At 34.4% G+C, this 23,982-nt stretch overlaps 1 protein-coding gene across 3 annotated transcripts in view; it reads right to left on the bottom strand.

The window, feature by feature from the left end:
* Nucleotides 1-23,982, bottom strand: part of LOC106126383 (homeobox protein araucan) — an 83,765-nt gene that overhangs the window by 18,113 nt on the left and 41,670 nt on the right. For all 3 annotated transcript variants that reach the window (XM_013324016.1, XM_013324018.1, XM_013324017.1), the window contains exon 2: nucleotides 11,149-11,514. In XM_013324016.1, the coding sequence (XP_013179470.1) occupies nucleotides 11,149-11,514 (366 nt within the window). The remainder of the gene's footprint in view (nucleotides 1-11,148; nucleotides 11,515-23,982) is intronic.

The following is a 23,982-nucleotide window of genomic DNA, read 5'->3' as shown; positions in this document are numbered from 1 at the left end:
CAAACTGTTTACATCTTATTTGATAGTATGGCTACAGAGAATCAGTAACGCGTTAAAATTCTAATTCTAAGTGTAGACATTATGTTTTAACACTCAAATACTGATCGAAAAAAATTTATTTCATTTTCACATCTCGCATTATGAATAAAGTAATTGTGCGTGTGATATTAAAAAAAATATTCAAAAATAAATTAGAAATGTGAACCAAAAAGGTGTAGAATTCCATTCAAACGAACTACGATGATATCCACAGATAAAGTGAATGTGTGTTTTAAACTTTATTTCGTTGCAATAATTTATAGTTCCGAATTGTAAATAAGTATGAAAGGTGGTCAGCGGTTCATGTGTTATCTTGCCAGCTGTATCACCGCGGGGTACTAGGTTTGGCGACCTTTGCCTCGCCTACGCAATATAAAACACTAATTTAACATTCTTTATTCAAATTATCAGTTCCGTAACGCATCTGCTAATGTTATTTCATACTTAAAGTAAAGAATAATTTTTTGACCTAATTACAAAAAAATGGTCCAGTTTTTCATCATTCAAGAAATTATGATCGATTACAACTTAAAAAACGTATTAATGTAGGTTAAAAAAGTAAAAAAAAAACCGCTTAATTCAAGCTTTTAGTAGTAGTATTTTATCTGTCGTCAATAAAATTTCGACAGGAAATATAACGATCGAAATGTCTATTTTCGAACATTCAATAAGCTGTGATTCCGTATCGGAAGGTCTATTTTCAGATATTCAATGCTCTGCGATTTAAAATTTCATGTAACTGGCAAACGACGACTAGACTTTTTTCTTTTTAATTGTTAATTACAGATATATTAATTTAAACAAACAAATGTAAAAAGATTAAGAAATCTGGACTGTATATTGGCGAATGTAAAATCAATTTGAAACGTTTGAATTATTGTTATTAATTGAAGTGAACGTTGCCTTATAAATAGTGTGTTTGTCTCAAGAAATTGAATGCGTATGTTCAATATTTATTATAAAAGAACATACTGTATGTCACATAAATAGTTTTATTTGCAATAATATTTTCTACTGGTCTATTCTATTAGATTCTTTGTTTTTCATACATGTATACGAAGAGCTATAACTAGGAATGCCACAAACAAAAAGAAACCATTGAGAATTATTCATGCCATAAAATAATAACGATACTCAGCACGACTAGCGAAATCCGAAAGTGAATTGTTGCGAGTGGAAAAAAAGAATGGCTCTAAGTGGATAAAGAGCGAATACAAACGAAAAAGTCATTTCATGCCGCACGGTGGTGACGCTAACTATGTCCGACAAGGGATTTTGTAGTCTGGGCAATAATATTTAAGAGCCACATTCGCAAGACGGGAAGACAACGTGGCTAAACTCAATAAAGCTTTTCCCCCAAATAAGCCATAAAACGAGCAACGGCCGCTGGCTCCGGGTAGGTATGCTCCCGTTCCAATTATTTGTTTGTGGAGGCACAATAATTTTATTTTACGTTTTATTTAACATTTATTCCGTTACGGCAATTTCACGGGTATCAGAGAGTAGCTAGATTGTGATTTAAACGGAATTGCTTATTTTCCACTTGGGTCGCAATATACCCACTTGATTCGTAGCGTCGGGTTAACATTATTTTATAACGCGTGATATTGTATCCTTTATCCACTCGTGAACTTATACTATCGAAAAATAATTGATCGAATTTAACACAAACTTCTCCGCTTTATCCTGGAAGATGTTTGGAAATGTTTGGAAAACTATAGCTTATATAATTTTATATGAGAAAAGACGATTTCATACATCGTTTCACTTTGAATAATAAGTGAAGGAAGAGAGTGAAGGCAGGTGTGTTGATGGATAGATGTTGGGCGCATCGCGACGCTCTATCGGCTTCCCATAAATAAATAAACAATAAACTGGGATTAAACAAGTCAATTGGAGCTCAGACGCAGACAATGTGCGGTCACGTTTAATAGCCGTGGCCGACGGTAACCAATCGCGGCCGTAATTCAATGATCGTAAACGCTCGCAATGATATCAATTAGACGGGGTCCCGAGGCCGATAAAGCTCCGCTTTAATTAGGAGAACAAACAACAGACGGTCTTTAATGAGGCGTGCGCGTGTGGAGGGCGAGAGAGGTAATTAGGTCGAGGGAGGCCGCCCGGAGTGATCAATTATTGAGGCTGTGTGATTGATGCAGCCGCGGCGCGACGCCTCACAAACCACCATCTTAATATCGAACACTTTTCTTACTCACTCGACACTTTTATAACACCAGTCATACTTGTAATCTAAATCTGGATACCAATTTATTGATTAATCGATCTGGATTCTTTTTAAAATTATTTAGTGCAAAACGTTAATTTATATTTTATTGCCTCTATTACACTAAAAGTGTAACACTAATATTTATCATAAGACATTCTACTTTGAGTTATAAAAAATTACATCAGAGTTGAAAATAATTATATATTTAACTCATATATTCCTATTAAACGAGACCGTGTTCGCTCTTATTAAAAACAATCTTGCTAATTTATAAGTCAATAGGAATGGGTATTGTACTTATTGTCCCCATTCCCATTGACTTAATAATTCGCTTATCGCATTTACCTGACGTCGCGCTAATAACCGTCGTTGGGGGACAGTGCAGCTGAAAAGGACTCGAAGTATAAATTACGTATAAAATAAGGACATTAAAAACCATTTAGAGTAATAACTATAACGCTATAGCTATAAATACAGTGAATAAATTATATGTATTTTGATACAGGAGCGAGTGTTAGAGGTGTCAGTGTTAATGGCGGATGGGGAGGTCGGGGCGGAGAGGACAATGCGCCCCCGGGGCGCTTTTGTTGCTGCGGATTCCCTGTCCGTGACATCTGTCCGAATTGCTACAATAAGTCGCAAAAAACTCACTGTAAATTCACTATAAAGCTACACTTCTATATTTTCCAGCGAATGTACAATGTAAAGTGCATCGGACAAGAGACGTCTTCATCGGTGTCATTGTGAAACTGACGTATCATTTATATTGTTGAATTAGGGACCGCGATGTCCCGGTGGTCCTTTACTGCGACCGAGCTTCGGCAGCAGTTGTGTCATAATATTATAAACGGCGTTAAATTTTGCCATTTCAAGCCAATTGTGCTCGTTTTTTGTATGGAGTAGCTCCAAAATTATTCTATTTAGGGGACAGAGACAATCCTATTTTATAGCGTTTAATCATTCGGATCTTTTGTAAGTCTCCTCAATGAAAGATAAATTATCTTTTACGATTTCTATTATACAAACTGTTGGGTTTAATAAAAAAATATTACGCGTAATCACTTTATTTCGTTTGCCTCTAAATTAAACTTATATTTAAATCTTATGTGAAAATACCAGTGATAGTTTACTTTGAACTAGGTTGTAAATAAATGTTTAAAAAATACATAACTTTCCTAATAAACTACGAGCTATTATAAATGTGTGTTAGAAAATTGTTTTCAGTAATTAACGCATAACAGTCTCGAAGCATCTAATTAAGATATATATTTATGTATGTAATATAATTTAATTTGTTATTTAAATTAACTTTTGGGGTTCTTTGGGGCTATGGCATACATATTACGGGTTCTGCTTATTTAATTTTTTAGGCAAAATTTTCTAAAGTATAATTTTTAATAACATCCTCTTTATATAAATTAAAAATATCTGATAATTGTCTGTAAAAGTAAAAAATGTCTATTTAATTATAAAATATTAAAAATAAATTGTAAATTAAAGACACAACGCATCAAAATTCTTTACAAATTAGAACTTAATAATAAGGTATACAAAAAACTATCTCAAGTTAAATCGACACCTCATTTTTTATTCAAATAATGCGAGTCGCCTCACGAGTCCGTCCGACTAAAATTAAGACTGGATCACAGTGTTTTTTTTAACTTCCGGTTTAGATAACGGTCAGAATAAGCACCTTTGCCTTGTTAATGTTCAAAGATCGCTTGGTGAATGCGACGTCAGATATAATTGTTTATTTTAAACATGTCGGACCCCTCGTCCGACATAACGTTTTCAATTAGCCTCGCATTAGACCATTTCCTCGGCAGACTACTGCGTCTTTCGTAGATAAATCTTTAATGTTCTGACATATAACAACATCGATACACACAGTTCCGGTGTGGGATGAAAGATTTTGCCCAGAGATTGCTGCCACTGCTGTAGCGGCTCACAAGATATATTGTAATAGATAGTCTCCTACAAGCCTTTACATTATCGATAACTGATCGGGCCCGGAAAAAGTTGAATAACGAATGATAAGAGTATACTGATTCTATGCAACTTTTTATAATACAATAGAATATTGCTACAAGCTTTACATTGTTCTAATTACTTCGTGTTCTTTTAATTAATGTTGAATATCGTGTTAAACAAAATGCTGTTGTAAGATGTTTCTGCAAGATGGGCTTCAAACATTTATATTAAAGCAGATGTTAAGATTTGTAATTGTATTTGTTTAACAAAACCGCAATTGTATCCAGAGTGTTGCCCATCACTTAGAACGACTTCATCATTCGCTGCGGTCACTCCATTGCCGTAACGAATCGTGTTCAAACAATAGTAAATGCATTTATCCTGACCATTGTTTGATTTATAGCGAAACCGTGTTGGTAATTTATAAGAGGCGAGGAGCGAGGGCGCCAGCGGTCGCGGGCGCCGCGGGGCGTCGGGAAATCGGGGGAAAAGCCGAAGATTTATTAGCGGGCGATGTGCTGGACGCGGTTGACCACGGCCGCGCTGTTTGCCCAGTCATTAAAGTCGGCGGGACGGTCGCCGCCAAGATGAGTATATTTGCGGAGTAATTAACGCATCGGAGGTGAGACGAGGGTAGCCGGCCGACGCTCATTGTTTACAAACGATTATAATACAAAAGTGACATGAGGCGTTGCGCCGCAAACAGTTTTATTATTGTCCTACGCGCGCCGCTAGTACGTAGCGGAACGGAGCAGAGCGAGTGCAATGCTATCTTCACTTGTGAATATGGCCGGTAGATAACGTTACAGAAGTGTGGGGATATCGTTGTACAAACACGCACGGTGTCAATCACGGCGAGGCGGTGCCTTACAACATTTATCGGTTGTCACATAATCTAAGTATAACACATTTATGTCAAATCGCCGATGTACCTAGCGATAAGCCCACCCACGCTATGCCGTTGCATCATGATGGCGGCTGATATTCTATATGTAATATTTGCTTTAGGTCGACTTAGAGGCTGGCCCCGGTAATAACACAAAATGACATTTGTTGCTCGTGAATTTATCGCAACAATATGGAAACTTGTTATTGTGTCGGTTTAATGAACGCGTGTCGACAGTGAAAGCGGTTTAGCATTAAATACATTATCAACATTGAGTTTTACAAGTTAATAATTAGCTCGTGTTCAACCAAAACGTTAATATTTTTGCGTTAATAAATTATTTTTAAGCCCATCATTGTCAAAATGATATCACATTAGTAGACGTAAACATGGAACTCAAAACCGAAGCTCATTTATGATGGATCGTAATTAAACTTTTTCTTAACTTTAATTGTTATATTTACCAAGTTTCTAAAAAACCTAAGTAAATTGTCTATATTCGTAAAAAGAGAATGTTATTTATATTATAAATAGTGAAAATTAAAGCCTACGTAAATATTATCTCCTTTCTAAACTTAAGCTAAACACATCCAATCCCTTATTCAAATAAACCTCTTAAACTCTCCGAACGTGTCACATCGGTTTAAATAGATAAGAGAAATTAGGTAACAGACCGTAACAAAGTGTACTACGATTATAGTCCTTAAAATCATCAGGTTAAGAATTATTTCACTACATTCAATTTATTTAAAATTGCTCCCTCTTTTCTCCCGTTCCAACTAATTAGAAAGGAAATAAAATAAACCTGGTCGTTACTTAGAGCAAGGTCGCGACTGGTTAATTAATTGGCGGAAGAGTGATGGTGGTTGGGCGTTAGACGTCCCAAAGTGCAGGAGTAAGTACTATCACGACCTTTTCAATTTACGATGCATTAAGTATTGGTAGAGAAATAGAACTGCACAAGAAAAGTAAATCTTACTAATATTATAAATGCGAAAGTTTAGATGGGTGAAGGGATGTTTATTAGAAGGTATCTCCAGAATGGCAGAATGGATCTCGTTGAAATTTGATGTATATAGTCTGCAAGAACATATAATCTACGTATATTTTTTTTATTTCACGCAAACGGAGTCGTCGGCGACAGCTAGTATTTTAATAAAATATGAAAATATTTTTATCTGGACAGGCATTGAAATAAGCACTAACTTTTTTTTAGTATAATTTAAGTCTAGTAATAGATCAAATTTGGCTAAAAAAGATTTTGATGTTGATTTTTTTTGAAGCCATTTTTAAGAGTGAGATATCAAACTGTCGTTTAAATATTTTTGAGTTAAAAATTGCTAAAAAAAAAGCAAGGAATGCTAAGCAGTAATCAACGTAACGTTAATAGAAGCAAACGTTTAGAATTTCACAATTGCATAGAATGCCTTATACGCGTAACACGATAATTGCGAATGTTAGCTATTTAGTAAGAGAATTTAGCGTTTTACACATTTGTAGTGTAACTAATTAGTTGTTAATTGTAAAAAAAAACTTACGTATTACAATAAAAACATGTACTCAAACTAGCTGTCGCCCGCGACTCCGTCTCCGATATAAACTTAATTAGTAACCTATGTGTTCTCCCAGACTGTTTTCTATATGCCAAATTTCAGCGACATCCATAACTCCGTTCAGGAGATACCTGACATTGTTTGTAACATACATCCATAACTTCAAACATTCTCATTTATAATACTAGTAAGATATAAAATAACAAAATAAGAAAAAAAAAATGAACCCAATATCTACTAAATACTTTTTTATCAATAACGAACATTCTAGATATATGTAAGTCAAGTTGAGTTCATTAATTTAACAACACATGTAGATATATGCAAACGTCGTGAAGATAAATTATATTAATTCTTAATTAGTTAAAGTAAACATAAGACGAAATGATGAAGAAATTTCTTCACAAATAGATATTGACCAAAGTAATATAAACTGATTAATCAAGACCGCTATTGTAGTCCCTTGGATGTAAAATTTATAATTAGATCTGAATTCAAACTGCGCTGATTAATGTACAAAACGAACAGTAAAGACGGACCACCCATGGGGAGTAGACGGCTTAATAAGACCCTCATTAACACCTTAATGGCTATTCTCAATTCGCCTGATTTCGCTCGACTTTTATTTTTCTCTGGGCCCTCCTCGCGAGTCGGCCGCGCAACGTTGTACGCCTCGTCCCCGTCGCCCTACTCTAATTGAATTTCTGCTCTCCTTTTTCTAAACTTATTCTCTTTGACTTAAGATTAGTGATGTATTTAAATTGGCGTTTTGTAACGTTTTTATAGTCGACCTGGAGCGTATCTTGTGCTTCAACCTCGCTCAACGATTTCTTATCGGAACTTTTAATTTAGTCGCGATAATGGAACCAGTGTAGAACTTTCTTACGCCTTACTTTAAAAGAGACATCAATGATTTTGTTTCTTAATGATGTTTTTATCTTTTAAAAGTACACAGTTTTCTAAAATCGTTTCTGATTCAAAATATTCCCGTCAGTCTACCGGTTTTACGTCTTTTTAGTTTTATTTGTTGTTTTTTTTGTTTAATAGATTACATGACAAGACTTAGTTTATTACAACTTTTAACTATTTAAATCTGGATGACCGAGCTTTGCTCGGTATTTTTTTAAATTGTGTTTTTTGGAAATTATATTTAAGTACGAATTACTAATAAAATGATGAAATATGAATAATATTTTTCGATCTTACCGATAGATAAAGTTGAGTTTATGTTTAAGTTTATTATCGATAAAACACGAATAAAATGACATTTTCTAAAAATGATTCCTAGCTAGATCGATTTATCGCCCCCGAAACCCCCTAGATACTAAATTTTATGAAAATCTTTGGAGCCGATTCCGAGATTCCAATTATATATATATGCAAGAATTGCTCATTTAAAGATATAAGATCTATATGTATAAATAAAACAATATTATTTGTATAAAATAATTAAACATTTCAAATAAATGGCGAAGCAAATTAATATTGATAATTTGTTCAATCACTAAAGCACCATAGATATATTGATATGTTATATTAGCTATAAAATAATTTCACAAATATAAATCTTAATCAAACGACAAACAAACAAAAGCACTTACTAAATCTCTCCCTTGCACATTAGAAGGGATTAATTTCGGATGTTGGCGTCGTAAGTCCATCAATCGGTTGTTACGTTAGAGAAGACTCCACAAGAGACTTCCGTTCGTAATAAACGGGTGAAATATGTATTGCAGGACGCAACGAACATGTGACCGCTGCACTGACGAAAGATTTTATACCTCCCATACACGTATTCAACACAATACTAAATATATCTGATATAAACGCAAAATTCTCTTATCCAAATATAAACACTAATTGAAAACATGTTTCGTCGATAAAATTGGATGTAAAATTCATGTTTGTACATGCATTTTACATAAAATCTAAAATCAGTTACGTTACAATGATAATGTACTGACTAATTGATGTCTATCTTAATATAATGTTAATATTAAATGACTAAACTATGTCGATGATAATATATAAACATATCACTTTTTTCGATAATATTTATGATACTCATTTTAAAGTTTACTTTCGCTTTTCCTTTGATGTTGTTGTGAAAATATTAACTAAATTTAGTTGCTACTTATAAACATTATTTCTTTGAATCCTTTGGCTCGAATGAAGTGCTTTCGTTGCAAAGTCCAGTGTCAGAATGAATAGTGAGGGGACACAAACGTCAACAATTTAGTAAGGCTAGTGTTGGGTCAATACACGATCACATTTTCTTCCTAACACTACAAATTAGCTAATTTAAGCAGACGAAGCTAAAAAAACTAAATTCGTAGTGAATTTTCTGTGTATTTTTTTAATTCCTAGCACGTTTAAAAAGGATTTTTTCTAATTCGATAAAATACGAATAGCTATCGCTAATCTACTCCAAATAATTTTTGAATAGATTAGTAATTTTTATAAATTTATAATAAAATCAAAATATATTCTCTTAGAATACATTAATAAATGCTTATAAATTAAAGAAGCGTCAAAGAAGTAAAACAATCTCATATTTATGTCAATAATATTTCTTTTAATGAGACCAGTCAGCTGTCCTTTCGTTAATTTATAAGGGTTATTTTTTGTCAAAACATTATTTCGGGTAATGCCATCGGAAAGATCTCATTAACTGCCAAAGTATAAGCATGAAACGATGTACACAAAACATTCAGATATAAATCATCGCCGCTGTTTGTCAGTCGTTTAAATGTGTTAAGAAAATTATTTACATCAAAAAGTAATTTAAACGTCGTCGGTGATTTCACAGCTACTGAATCATAACGCAGCGTGTCGACAACGACGAAACGTTGCCACAAAAACGATACTTTTTTTATTGATTATCAAAAGCGCACAATAGAAAGATGGCTCTGTGTGTATTGTCGCTTAGTTCGAACAGACGGCGCCACCGGAGTCGCTGCTTTACTAAAATGGCAGTTGAATATTTTTACCCGCAATGGCAGTGCTATCATGCAATCGAATATGAACCTTATCAGCAGAAAACAGAATTGACTTTCGACTACCAGACGGTGAAGACTTACGAGACAGCGAGTGTATTTGTGGTAGAGCTCCGTCATTGTTCGCTAAATTGTCGCTTGCACGGAACCGGCCGGGCTTGTCGTGAGTTAGGTATGAGCACACAGCACACAATGACAGCATACATACATTTAAACACCTGTTATTAAACATGCACAGGGTCACAGAGCGTGCTTACCTACTGCAAACCTCGTTAAATACAATGACTGATAAAGATCTCACTAAAGGTGATTTTGATGCATCCATTATTACCAACAATGGAACACAAATAATGATAAGTGAACGAAATGTTTTACACCCAATAAACACAAGTGTACACTTTGAAGTATTCATCGAACGATTGCTTAAAATCACTAAAACAATATTGAACAAACGTCAAATGAAAATATGTCGTAATCCAATAAGCATACGTGAGACATTCATGTCAGAACATTTCTAAAGCCGCAGATTAAGTCGACGAGCTTCCTCTTAACACTTGAAAGAAACGGATCATCTTCCGTTCGATAGGATTTTCTGGGCTTAAAGGATTTCACATGTGCCCCGCGTTACGCATTTAAACCTTACGATCGTACGAAACCGAATTGCATTTTAAATGGATTGCCATTATTTTGTTCTTTTTCAATCTCACATTGTTATGGTCGGTAGATATTTTAAAGATAGAAACTTTGCCTCTGTGATCCCTTACAAGGATTAAGGAGGCCGCGCACCAAGACCGCTCATTTGTCCGCCTTTGTGCAAAACAAGGTGCTAAACCAACGCGTTTTGTGGGAGCGATCTTTACGAAACCGCAACATATGCCCTCAACGTATGACATTAAATAAATTTCGATAAACGCTTCAGTAAAAAATTATGTAAAGACGAAACGCGTCAATTCGTATAACGACATCCTTCAGGCCTGAACAGAGATAAAATGTAATTGCAGTAATTATAGCGGTCTCCTTTAGGAATCATTTTTCGAGTTTAAATATTAATGTTTCGTGACAGGGCGGCAACACTGGTGTGCGAGGCGTCGGAGGTTTTCTGGCCCATCGCACACGGACCGGTTCGCCGCTGGCTCACACGCTACGCCAGAAAAGCGAAACACGTTGTATCGCAGTCGAGAGCGATAAACCTTTGCTTCGTATACGGACAAACGGCAAACGACCTATTGGTACCAATTTGCAGACTCTTGTTTGTTCTGCATTTGGTGGAAACAGAAACTGATAGTTGGCGGCAAAAGGCAAAGTTCTCTTGCACTCCAAATTGAAAATAATGCTCACGAGTCCTTACAGTACAATAACACAAATTTCTTGTTTAAACTGAGGCGCATGGTACCTAAAGTCTTGACAATTTAATAGAAATCAATTTGAGAAAATTTACTGTTTTAATAAAATGTATAATTGGTCTAAAATACATACCAGTGGCGAATAGAAGGCAGAGCTATCTACGCCGATGCTCGGATATGGGTTCTGGTCCGAAGATGGGTAGGGCGTTCCGTAGACGCCGACTGCTGCGCTGGAGAGTCGCGGATAAGAGGTGAGGGCAAGGCGAGCGCCGTCATACTGGCAGGAGCATACAGTCTGGCCCGAGACCGGGTCGGTGATGATAGGTCTCGGCGTGTCGCAGCAGGAGGCGGCCGGAGTGCTGGCGTGGCTGCCGGCGCCGGGCGAGAGAGCGCCGCCCGCGACGCCCGACCCGCCCGGGGACAGCGGGGGCGCCGAGCTGGAGCCCCCATCCGGCGACGTGGCTGCGCCGCCGTTGCCGCTGCCTCCGCCGACCAACAGCTGATAACAAAAATATTTTATTAAGCTCATGACTGAGCAGCAAATAAAGCTGACGTTAATCCCCATCATTAAGAGCTCATATTAATGAAATTCAAAGAATCGACAGTAGTCCGCTACTGCGATAACAAAATAATCTCTATGACAGACATATTTTAATTGGGTACATAATAAATTAGTTTACTGGATAGTAGAACTCTAATGTTAATTGTATCACATGTGTAAACAAAATAATGAACCTAATCGACGGTTCACCATTAAATGTTGACAAGAAAGTAACAAGATATAAGCCGGTGAAAGCTCCCGTTATTTTTGAAAAAACAAAACAAAGGTTCGTTGCATCACGCAATTGTAGCGTATTCCTCATCTAGTTGGCAGTGAACCCGAAACATTTGTGCTAGCGATGGCGTGCGAATAGTGATATGATGCGTTTTTACCCTTTAGATTCGCATCAGAAATAGTACTTAAAACGATAAAAATATGAGATAGGAAATAGAAAAACTAAGTTGCAATAAAAGTCTACTTTAACGTAAACACGAAATGTTTTTCAACGGATAAGAAGTTTGTTACGGCTTCCATTAATGCAATGGATGACAATCATAAGTTGATGTTTAGTAATTAAATAAAAGTAGTTAGTTATAAACAAAATATTTAGGTAGGCTTGTATTTATTTCGACGTGAGATCTGGTTTTAAATTATAGTTGAAATGCTATTTAATTAAAATAAATAAGGCTTAAATTCTTAGGTACTATAAATAACTGAAACATTAAAATTTATATTCAAATCTAAAACAATTCAAAAAACAACGAACAAATCGCATGCGATATTAACATTTTCCAAAACTTTTGTACTAACGATTCACCCCTATCGAAGTGGAAAGAGTGATAAAATTTGATTTATTAGTAAAAATCATTTCTGCATAAAATTGTTATCTAAACTATGTATCGGCGATAGACGGGTGAGTTTAGTTGGTTGGCACGCACACCGCTGTCACTGTATAGCATCGGATCCATTCACGCAAGCTACAGTTGCATGTTATTCCTTTTATCGGGAAAATCAAAGGAGAATCGTTAATACTATACAAAAAGCATGTCGCATTTACCGAATAGCGTAAATCGGATATGTGTCAATTATGACGTTAACACCAATGGAAGGTAAAGAAACTTTTAACAAATATTATTAATACAGCTTATCTTTTTATTGTTGATTTACTTGCTTATGAAGCAAATCTTACTAATATTATAAATATGAATGTTTCGATGGATGGATGTTTGTTTGAAGGTATCTCCGGAACGATTGAACGTATCTAGCTGATATTTGACACAGATGTAGAACATATTCTGATAGAACACATCGGCTACTTATTAAGTTTGTTTTTTGATTCCGCATGGACGAACTCGGCGGCGACAGCTAGCCAAATGTACAATATACATGAATTTTCAATAAATACTCTTATAAAAAATATTATTAATGGATATTAAGGAACTCTCAAAATTGTCAACAATATATCCCACGGCCGTAACCCAGAAGGGTAGGCTTCTGCCTACATCATTGTAGTCTCTACTACAGACATCCATTTGGCGATGCCAAACGAATCCAAGCAATTCACTTGTCGCCTTACTTCACCATGAGACTTTTTCATTTACATTCCATTTCGTTTCTACAACAAGGTACAAAGTTATCATGTTCCATCGGTCCTAAAAAAAAATTCTCTGTATGATTTATTTAGAAAATTTCTTTAGGCTAAGTCATTTTCACATTTCCTGACTTGTGTAAACATTTCATCGAGGAATGAGCATCGAATGGTTATTATACGGAGAACCATAAGCCTTCATTTGATCAAAGTGAATGCCCTTTTGACATCTTGTTTCGCTTGTCAAATTTAAGCTATAATAATTAAATAAATATCATCAACATCCTGAATGTTGTGTTGATGTTAGTTTGAATATTTTTATATCATTAAATAAATTAATTTTAAAACGAAGAACGTAAGATCAAATGATTATAATAATAGAATCTTCGCACCTTCGAAAGTCAAAGGGATATGTACGAAAAGATTTATTAAAACTTTCACCGTTACGGTTTACCCCAGAATGTTATTGCTTATCTTACTAATATTATAAATGTTTAAATGAATGGATGGACGTTTGTTTGAAGATCTCCAGAACGGCTGAACAGATCTTGATTAAATTCGGTTTACAAATAGAAGTCTGGAAGGCCACATAGACTACATATTATCTTTTATTTTAATTCCGCGCAGACAGAGTCGCGGGCGACTGGTAGTCATTTTATATTTTCTGTATTGCAACATTTGACATCAAAAGTGAGGTGACACAATATAATTGAATGAACGATGGCGCTCATGCATCGGTCAATTTGACAGCGTGTCATTCAATTTGTCCATCGAATCTGGAAACTTATTCTCTTTTTGACACTTAACTGTGATTGCAAAAAATTGTCACCTAACAGTTTATTTTTAAAATCGACGGGGGAACTTTTAGCGCAGAAATTATTATGACTGTGGAAAACGATACTTTAGATTTAGAAAACGATATGCAAATGTATTAAAGCAAATCCTGTGAGTCTTTCGTCTCTTTTATGTTAGTTAGTGAACTATATTTCTATATGAAAAAATATATAAAATAAATATAGCCTATATAGCTAACGTGTGTACTTTCTAGTTGTGTCTATATATTTAAAGTAAATAGAAATCCTTGTTTATTGAATTCAGTCTGACGCGGTTTGAGCGGTAAAAGATTAAAGGGACGTCGAGAGGTCCGTGGTACGTCAAAGATTTGATCAAATATTGGACCAAGGTTGACTTAGAAATAATAGCATAAGATACTGTGCACACACGACCCCACTTCAACCACTAATGCTCCGTTTGAGTGCACCAACTTGTTTTCTTTAAACAAAGCGAAACGTCTTCAAAGGGGCAAACGCTCACGTAGCTCATTTCAGTTGTGGCAAAATTACGTCTTTATGTGGTCAAGTGATTTATTGTTATATATCACTAGCTGTCTACCGTGACTCTGTCCGCGCGTATTAAAAAACCTAACAAATAGCATATGTGTTCGTCCAGACTAATTTCTGTATGTATGCCAAATTTCATTAAAAACCGTTGGGCCGTTCCAGAGATGCCTTCAAACATCCTTATGCATTTATATCATTGGTAAGAAGAAAGATTATTTTCCCCAAATCATACTTGAATTTTTCATAATTACCTTGAATTAAACACTTTATTTATCGATTCCTGACGACACAAGTATAAGTATATGTTTTTGTATTCATCATACAACAACAATATAACTATATGTTCATGTAGTTAGTTATATCACTAATAATCATTCTCGGAAATATGATAAAAAGCTAGATTAATCTGTAAATAGGACCTAGCACTATCGGATACTAAGTGCTGATTAGTGACTGGATATATCGTCATCTAATTATTTATTTATTAAAAAGGTACACCAATTAAATGTTTAACAAGCACGAGCACATACAAATAACAAACAGAGGAACAAACAGATGACAGGCGTACATCATTCACTGGACAAAGTTTATATATATGTTTAATAATCCCTTAGTATGAATCCTTTTACAGTGCTTAACTCAATTGCTTGCCCTTGTGCGTTGAACAGAAACGCACACACTTAAACGTGCAAGTTTGTGTAAACATTAACGTCAGTCCGCGTAATATCTTAACATTTGCGTAGGTACACTGATAGTGCAATCCTATAATTCGACTACGTCATAATCCTATTAGATTACACTCGACGGACAGATAACGTGTTATTTGCATTTGATATTCGCATCGACATTTTGCTTGATTCTATTTATATACGTGGATGAACTAAAATAAATACAATAGTTTATAAAATAATGTCATGAATGTTACGTCAAGGCAGGCAAGTAGCCGCGTACCCATTCAGATTTCGTGATGGAGATTAAATTTTACTTGGAAGTGAATGCGGTTTCTAACTGTATTCGGCATTGGTTCACACCTTTGTTGTACAAATATTATAAATCTTCTTGCAGTTTTTATTTTAGTGAATCAATCGAAAAACATAATAATCGAAACGAATAATTTATTTAAAAACAAAAGCTTACTCTTTACTTCACAAGTTGCTTTTGAACTGAAATATTAATACACACCTTTACTCGTCCCAAAAGAGTAAAAATATTGAGTTAAATATATTACCTCTTGTTGAGATATAATTAGTGCTATGTTTTTAAATAGCAAAATTACCTTAACACAATCATGAATAATTAGCTAAACTTAAAAAGTAGCCTACTTGTTCTTTCAGACTATGTTCTACATCTATGCCAAATTTTAAATCCGTTCAGCTGTTCTGGAGATACCTTCAAACATCCATCCATCTATCAAAACATTCGCTTTTATGATATTATTGAAATAGTATTCATACTATGCGTTAAGTTTTCGTATTGTTTTGTTTGTATATGTACTTAAATCTTCCTTATTTCATCGCATTAGAGATCTAAAGGGCATCAAAGGCCCTCACAAATGAATGTATAAAATCGAGTTGAAATCGGAGTCACCTGCCCAGCGAAGCGTACAGACGTTGGCACCTCTATATATACAGTTTCAAAGAGTGTGCCGCCATTGGTTCGCGGATGCCAAACAACACTATCTGTCGGGTTCGCGTGTGCTTCTGTAATTAGTAACAGGGAGCGATAACGTGTCGCCGCATACTCTCTGTCATTACGACTCGCTACAACCATGTTCAAGTATTGGAACAACCATTTCAATGTTATTCACACTATTTCTGATTTATAAAATGAATTTGAACCGATAGTAAAGCCCTTGCTTACACAGCACTGATTTTACCTAACCTATTTTATAAATGTTATAAAAGGTTTTTATTACTGTTAGGAAGAAAATCCGATACTGAGCCGGTGTACTGGCGCAACACTAGCCTTACTAAAATGTCGACGGTTATGTCTCACCACTAATCATCTTGACACATGACTTTGTAATGAAAGCGCGCCAAAGTGTTCTAACTAATAATGTCTAAACGTACTTAAGAGATATCCAGTAATAATCGAATGAACGGGCACAAATATATAAAACGCAAACGATTGTCTTCGTCATCGATGTCAAAATAATTCAAAACAACAATTGTGAGTAAATGAGAATGTAAAATTTGTTTTAGGCAAATAGCTAATATTTCAAATTATTATTATATAAATAAATAATGAAAAGCATCATACAACACACACAGACGCACACACATATACTGAATAAATTAGAACCTATTTAAGACCTAGATTAAGAGAAAAACTACCTCCTGTAACATAGATAAATTTTGTGGATCAATGATAAATTACTTTATTTAATAAAAAACGTACAAACGTGTGTATCATTTGGGTAAATTGCAGTAAAACATTCAAAGTTGCGATATACCGCGCGCAGTATTCATGCAGAAATGTAATTCCGACCGCAAAAGAGATCCGTTAACATAAATTCAATATAACATCAAGCCTACGTTGTACTACGTATACTTTATGTTGATGAAAACTAATTTTATTTCTTTCATAAAAATAACGTTAAAAAAAAGTTGTAACGTATTGATTAAATAGCACCGGTGGTTGATGTCTTGGCATCACGTGCCTGCATGTCGTGTAATTACAGGTGCGGGGACATAAGTGAAAATTGTTTCGTTGGGACGATAATTTACGTAGCAATTAGTGTTATACCTATACATTTGAAACGTACGCTGCAGGCGATTGTATCACAGTTTGTTTAATATATTAACATGTACTGTCCTATGTCTCTGTATAATATATAGGATATTTATTCGTATATTATAAATGCGAATATTTGAATGAATAGATGGATAGGTTAGAAAGTATCTCCAGAACCATTAAAGAGATTATAGACGACGGAAAATATGAGGATGGAAAGAGCGTTTGAATTAAGATAAATTTTGTAATTAATATAATAAAATTAAAAAGACAAAATGTAAATATGAAATATAATTATGAAAATAAAAAGATCAGCACGCACTGTTAGAAGATATATTTACAACTAATAATTTAAATAGAGAGAAAAAAGAAGAAAAAATATATTAAGTTCCAAATACAATAATATAAAAATTATGATAAAAAACGTGTAAAAAGGTTCCGTATCTGTCGGCAACAGGAATCTTGCTAATATTTGCCATAGATGTAGAGCATACACAGGAAGAACAAATAGGCTATCAATTAAGTATATTTTTAAAGCCGCGCTGACGGAGTCGTGGGCCATATCTAGTCCTTTATATATGTTAAGACCTAAAACAAAAAGGTTACGAACATTTTCTTAAAAAAAATATGGTCACCATAACCAAATATTTACTTAGTTTAAAAATCTACAAACAGTTTACGAAAACTCCTTAATTAAATCTAATTCTACTTCTCTTCATGAACAAATAGACGAAGATACACTTTGAACAGAAATAACAAGAAGAGTTACAATATAGAGGGTAGATCAAATCAAATATAAGCGATATTATTGTCGCTGTGTACAAAGGGGGCGAGGCTTCGAGCGCTTGACTGCTTAAGCAAACAGAACTTCCAATAAAAACTACTTGGAGCGACCTCTGCGGGACGACAACGCAAACACTTAAAACTAACGTACACTCCTACGATCTCTATTACCCTCAAATTAAATAAAAAAAGCTTTAGTAATTTAGTCCAATCTGTCAAATGAAAAGTGTTCGGCAAAGAAAGGGGAGATTTAGATTGATGTTTTGCAAATGATATACGAGATTAAAGATATTGAGATTTGAAGTGAATGAGCAATGAGCTTGAAGTATGGAAACATTTTTTTAATTCGGAGATTGTTAATTTAATAATATTTCTTGTACCATTCCAACTAAGCTCTTTGTTTGTGCTAGGACATGGTTAACGACAAAAATCAAGTGGTGGGATTCGAACCTCCGACCACGTGACTGAAAATCCAATCCTTTAACCATAGGCTTTTGACGCTTCAATTAAAAATAAAGCGATCATCTCTTAAATTCATTCATTAATTCAAAATCAAACATAAGAATATATTTCAGACGCTTGTTTCGCTAGCTCAAGTTATTATAAGAGAAACTTAACCTACTGTAAACTAATTCTATACATAGCTTATTGGATTTTGAAATACCTTACCTAACTGTATGAACTGTCTCAAAGAGATAATTGTAAGAATGCCTACGGAATGTTCTTCAAGTCAGACTTAAATTAACGATCACACAAAAAAAACCACAACAAGAATTTAAATATAGTAATTGTGTTAAAGGGTTATTTTATTAATATTATAAACTAGCTGTCGCCCGCGACTCCGATATATAAAAACTTAATTAGTGTAGCCCAACCATCCATCCATCCACATCACATACATCTAAACATTTGCATTTATAAATATTAGTAAGTTAAATTAAAAAAAAAATAGTATCCTATGTCCGTCCCCTGGCTCTAACCTACCTCCTCAACAATTTTCAGCCATATCGGTAAAGCCGTTCTTGAGTTATAAGTAGTGCAACTAACATGACTTTCTTTTATATATATAAAGATGAGAAAGTTTAGGTGGAGGATTGGATGTTTGTCAGTAGGTATCTCTGGAACGACTTCACAAATAGAACATAGTCAAGAAGAACTGAAAGGCCTTTCATTTTTTTTAATTCTGCGCGGACAGAGTCGCGGTTCACGGTATTTAAATAAATTAAAAATATATGTCTTGTACTTACACCTTATTAAAGTAAATACAGTCTGTTACTTAATATAATTCATTCGATGGCATTTTAAATGACTTTACCGTCATTCACAATTCGTAAATATCTAATGGCCACCGTTAATGAACGTAAACCGCAGCCGTTAATTCTAACTAAGTACATAATTAACTGATACTTTACTTATCTCTTAACGACTATGCGTAAAAGACTTCCCATGTTATGAATAAGTGATACGGATTTGTAATTTTTTCTATGGAATATATAAATTATTGTAAGTTAAGAGATTATGTAAAATAAGGTTTTATAAAATTAATATTTAAATATCAGCTTTTTTAATAAATTACTATATTTATAATAATTGTATATTTATTACCATGACTAGATAAGTGTGGTAAAGGGCTTACGATTTACGGCGACATTTGCTTGGTTATAATATCCATCCATCCACATCACATCCATCTAAGCATTCGCATTTATAATATTAGTAAGTTAAATCGTATTTAAAATAAAAAAAATAGTATCCTATGTCCGTACCCTGACTCTAAGCAACCTCCTCACCAATTTCAGCCATATCAGTAAAGCCGTTCTTGAGTTATAAATAGTGTAACTAACATCAAACTAACAAAATCATCAAAATCTGGATCTTATAAAAAGTTTGATGTAGGCCCCATCCGCGCGGATTTAAAAAAAAAATAATTAGTGTTTGTGTTCTTACAGAATGTGTTCTAAATCTGTGGCAAATTTAAGCGATATCATATCCGATATATATCCATTGTATAAAATATCTAGAAGTATTAAATATCAATGATATCTACCATTAGTTAGTTTAATTTGAACTGTTTGTAAAATATTTAGTATGTTGTATACCAACTCACATACAATGTATGAATATGTTCAATTGTCTAGAGCAGTGGTTCCCAAACTTATTTTGTCTACTGCCCACTTTGACAATAAATATTTTGTTAGCGCCCCCATATTTTTACATTATTTAAAAACCACTATAACTTCAAATTGAATGTATTAATTATTGTGACCCATATATGTATATCAACGGAGAATTCTAAACGAAACTTTTACTATAACCCGCAACTTGAGACCTGCAGCGCCCACAAGGGGGCATTATTGCCCACTTTGGGAAATACTGGTGTAGAGCGTTCGAATAATTGATGTCAATGTTCTCTTAAGATCTTACATTGTGGAACTGATGAGTGTCAATACGTTTGTCAAGGACTAACAAGAGCAATATTACTTTCTGGCACTTGAATTTATTTTTAGCTGAAATTGATAACGTTCAATGTTATCTTATAGATTAATTTTATCAGAATGATCTGTTTGTCTGCCCCACTGACTTACGAACTAATGCTAAATTTATTCATTGTCAAAATAATATTTCACTGGATGCTTAACATTGGCTTAGTAAACTCACACTAAATCTACACTAAAGTGCTGTTTTATTATCCACTTAACAACTCTGTGTAGCATTTCTTTTGTGCAATGTTTGAACAAACTCATCAGTTTACTAACAATGCAACGCAAAGAAGAAAACACATAATCTATGCTAGCATTCGCCATTTTAATTTACTATACCTTGATACTAAATAATGCTTTCTGAAGTATAAAAACATTGATTGTCTATTAACTAATAGAATTTAAGTGCAAATTAACTTCCTTTAGTGGCACATTTATCGACTTAATTTAGTGTTTTGTATCTAACTATAAATAGAAAAAGATCATCAGTAAAAAGGGGACATAAAAAGTTTAGACCGCTTTAACTCTCGTCGGGTACTCTACGAAACAAATACCTCTACATGCATTCTTAAAGCACTCCGCACGTTGCATATTCATGGCGTTAAGCAAACTGCAAGCTATAAATGAAAAAAAAAGTATGAATGTTTCGTAATTTATTGGTCATTATATAGACATGCATACCTACGGTCATGTTTCTTTTAATCCACGTAGCAAAATTAGCTTTAATTTAAAAGTTAAAACAACTTTTTTTGCTAAACGTCAACTACGAGTTGACGAATCGATTAAGGGTATAACGGAATAATTTGTTTTTAAATAACTACACGGCAATATTAAATTAACAGAATAGTAAGGGAATACAACATTTAAAAACCAAAAGCACCTAATACGACAGAAGTTCTAGGTGTGTGGAATAAACATCATGTCATAAAATAAAAATAAATTAAAAGGCGATATAAATTTTCAAATATGGAAGAAGCCTGAACTATCCTTTGAAATATTTTTAATAAATAAAATCAAAAGTTTCCGCTTTGAAAATTATTTTTATCAAATAAGTTTAATTTTGCATGTTTAAGTCTTAGTACAATAATCAGGGTAGCAAACATTTTGAGCGTACATTGACGTAATTGAAATGGGCGTGACCTCATTTAATATGCGTCTAGTAAATCCATTCTATGTGGACGTCCGATAGATACGGGTAAGCGAGCTAATGGACGAGGCTTTCAATCGCTTTTCAATATTTGATGAGATTCGGACATTGGCTGACCGTCCACCTCTATCGTACCTACGCGCCCTCGCCGTTGCCCCGGAGACCGGAACGTCGAACACTATCGAATTTGAACTTTATAAATACCTAATGATCGTATCTACTCACGCCCTGACATAGCTTAATTATCAGACCATTATAGAGACTTTCATGTGCCTCCGGTTAAAATAGTGGACGTTGAATATCGAGTAGGTATGTTTGTGTCGCAAACAACTTCGTTTATAATCATGTTCATCGCGTCGAAATGTGTTCATTTTAAAGGCACAGTTAAACGATATCAAGATGATCTCATAATTCCTATTACATTAGCAAAGGCATTATCCCATCTCAGCGCTCGGTCGCTCGGTCGCCCGGTCGCCTGGACCAATTTTGACTGGCCAACGGGATATGTTAAATAGGACATTATAATAATTAGATTGTTATCAGATGTTATTATATGAATTTTAAAAAATTATAAGAACCAAGGACGAAGATAAGTCGGCGATATCGTGACGACGGTAGGCCCGAACATAGATTACGGAATAGCCGGCGGGCGTCGGCGTAATCGGACGCACTAAATGTTGGTCCTTTGAAAGAGCACGCCATACAGCAAATCGATAACCGATCATTATAATGATTGCGCCGTAAACGCTAGTCTTGTTCGCTTTTTAGACGCTTGACGAACGGGAGTCGTGTTTTAATTTGAACACAGGTCCGAGCCGAAGCGTACATGCGTGTTCAATTGACCGACAGGGCGTCGGCGCACAAATAAGCTTCTCTCGCCTTAACAATCGCCGTCCGGAAAGTAAATTATACTCTATACAACTTTGATAGCAAATCGGAACGCCCTCGAACTTACAATAAAACGTAACATATAATAAACGGGAAGCAAATGAGGGTATTGATTATGTTCTCGCCTTTTATTGATTCCGACAAGTTGTCGACATGATTGTTGATTAAACTTTACTCTTATCATTTCGACACACGCTTCTCTGGATATCGTCTTTACTAAGTGCTCTAAAATACGTTTTTTATTCAAAGTGATGATAATAATGATGATGATTATTACCAACATCATCAAAGTATACACACATGTACATATCAAAGAAAAGATTACCTTTTGTACGCAAAAACTGCACGAGATGGTTAAATAAAAGTGTAAAATTTTATGTTTCAAACGCAAAATGGGTTAAACTTCTTCACATTACATTAATTATGAATTAAATCTTTATATTTTTGTTCGATAATTCAAATAAGAAAGGCCACCATTTGGTAAGGCGATTCGCATTCAAAATTGACTTAAGAACAAAAGCAATACTTGGCATATCATCATAGCAAACTTTACTTCTTGTGGGTAGATGTAAATGTCAATAACAACTGTCACAGTTTGTGTATGATACTGCTGTAGTTGTCAAATGTGATGATTGACAACTGTTGGCATTTGCTAATTATGTGGGACGTCACTTAAATGGTTGCGTTAGATGTAATAAGTTACTATTAAGTAAGTGTTTTGTTAAGAGATAGGTTTATATGAGCCTTATTTCAGTAAAATTAAAAAAATATTTTATTATAATAGAATTTTTTATAATTCAAGATTTTCTGTTCAAATAAAATAGTGGTTTTTTAGGATTCGAGAAATTTTATAAAATAACATAAATATTACATTACTTGTCTTCATTTCTTTTATTTTGGATATATTCCAAAAATCATTTCGAAAGCAACATTTTATGTAAAAATATTGGATCTTGGTTTGTTTATTATTTAAAAATATTAATAGAACCGAATGTACTGAGTTTCTCCGGCTATCTGAACTACAGATCCATCGGTGTCACTCGAAGCGCGTGATCTGATATACATCAAATGTGTCGTCAACAACAATTAATGGTCATTTATACGTGATTCCATTCAATTATCGTTTGTTTAATCGCACAGATAATACCTATGTTCGAATTCCCAATGTAATACACCAATGTTACATCTCAATGGATCGATGTATCATCTGTCAATTGTTAATTTAACAAACATAGACGCTTGTTAACTTACTCCGTTAACAAAATGAACACAAATTAATTTAAAATCTCTCTCCGTTTTTGATATCTGATACATACTAAATGTGTCCATTTTGATGTTAAAAATAACATTCTATACTCACTCGCTTATGAAGTCGGGAACGTTTAGTGTTCGCGCCGAACATCGCTAACAAATTAAATGGAAAGGCGTCGAGTAATCGATAGCGACGAACAAAATCTAAGCGTGCGC

The sequence above is a fragment of the Papilio xuthus genome, unplaced genomic scaffold (assembly GCF_000836235.2).
Source record: "Papilio xuthus unplaced genomic scaffold, Pxut_1.1 DF825017.1, whole genome shotgun sequence".
In the NCBI taxonomy this organism is placed as follows: Eukaryota; Metazoa; Arthropoda; class Insecta; order Lepidoptera; family Papilionidae; genus Papilio; species Papilio xuthus.
This window is presented reverse-complemented; position numbering and strand designations above follow the sequence as displayed.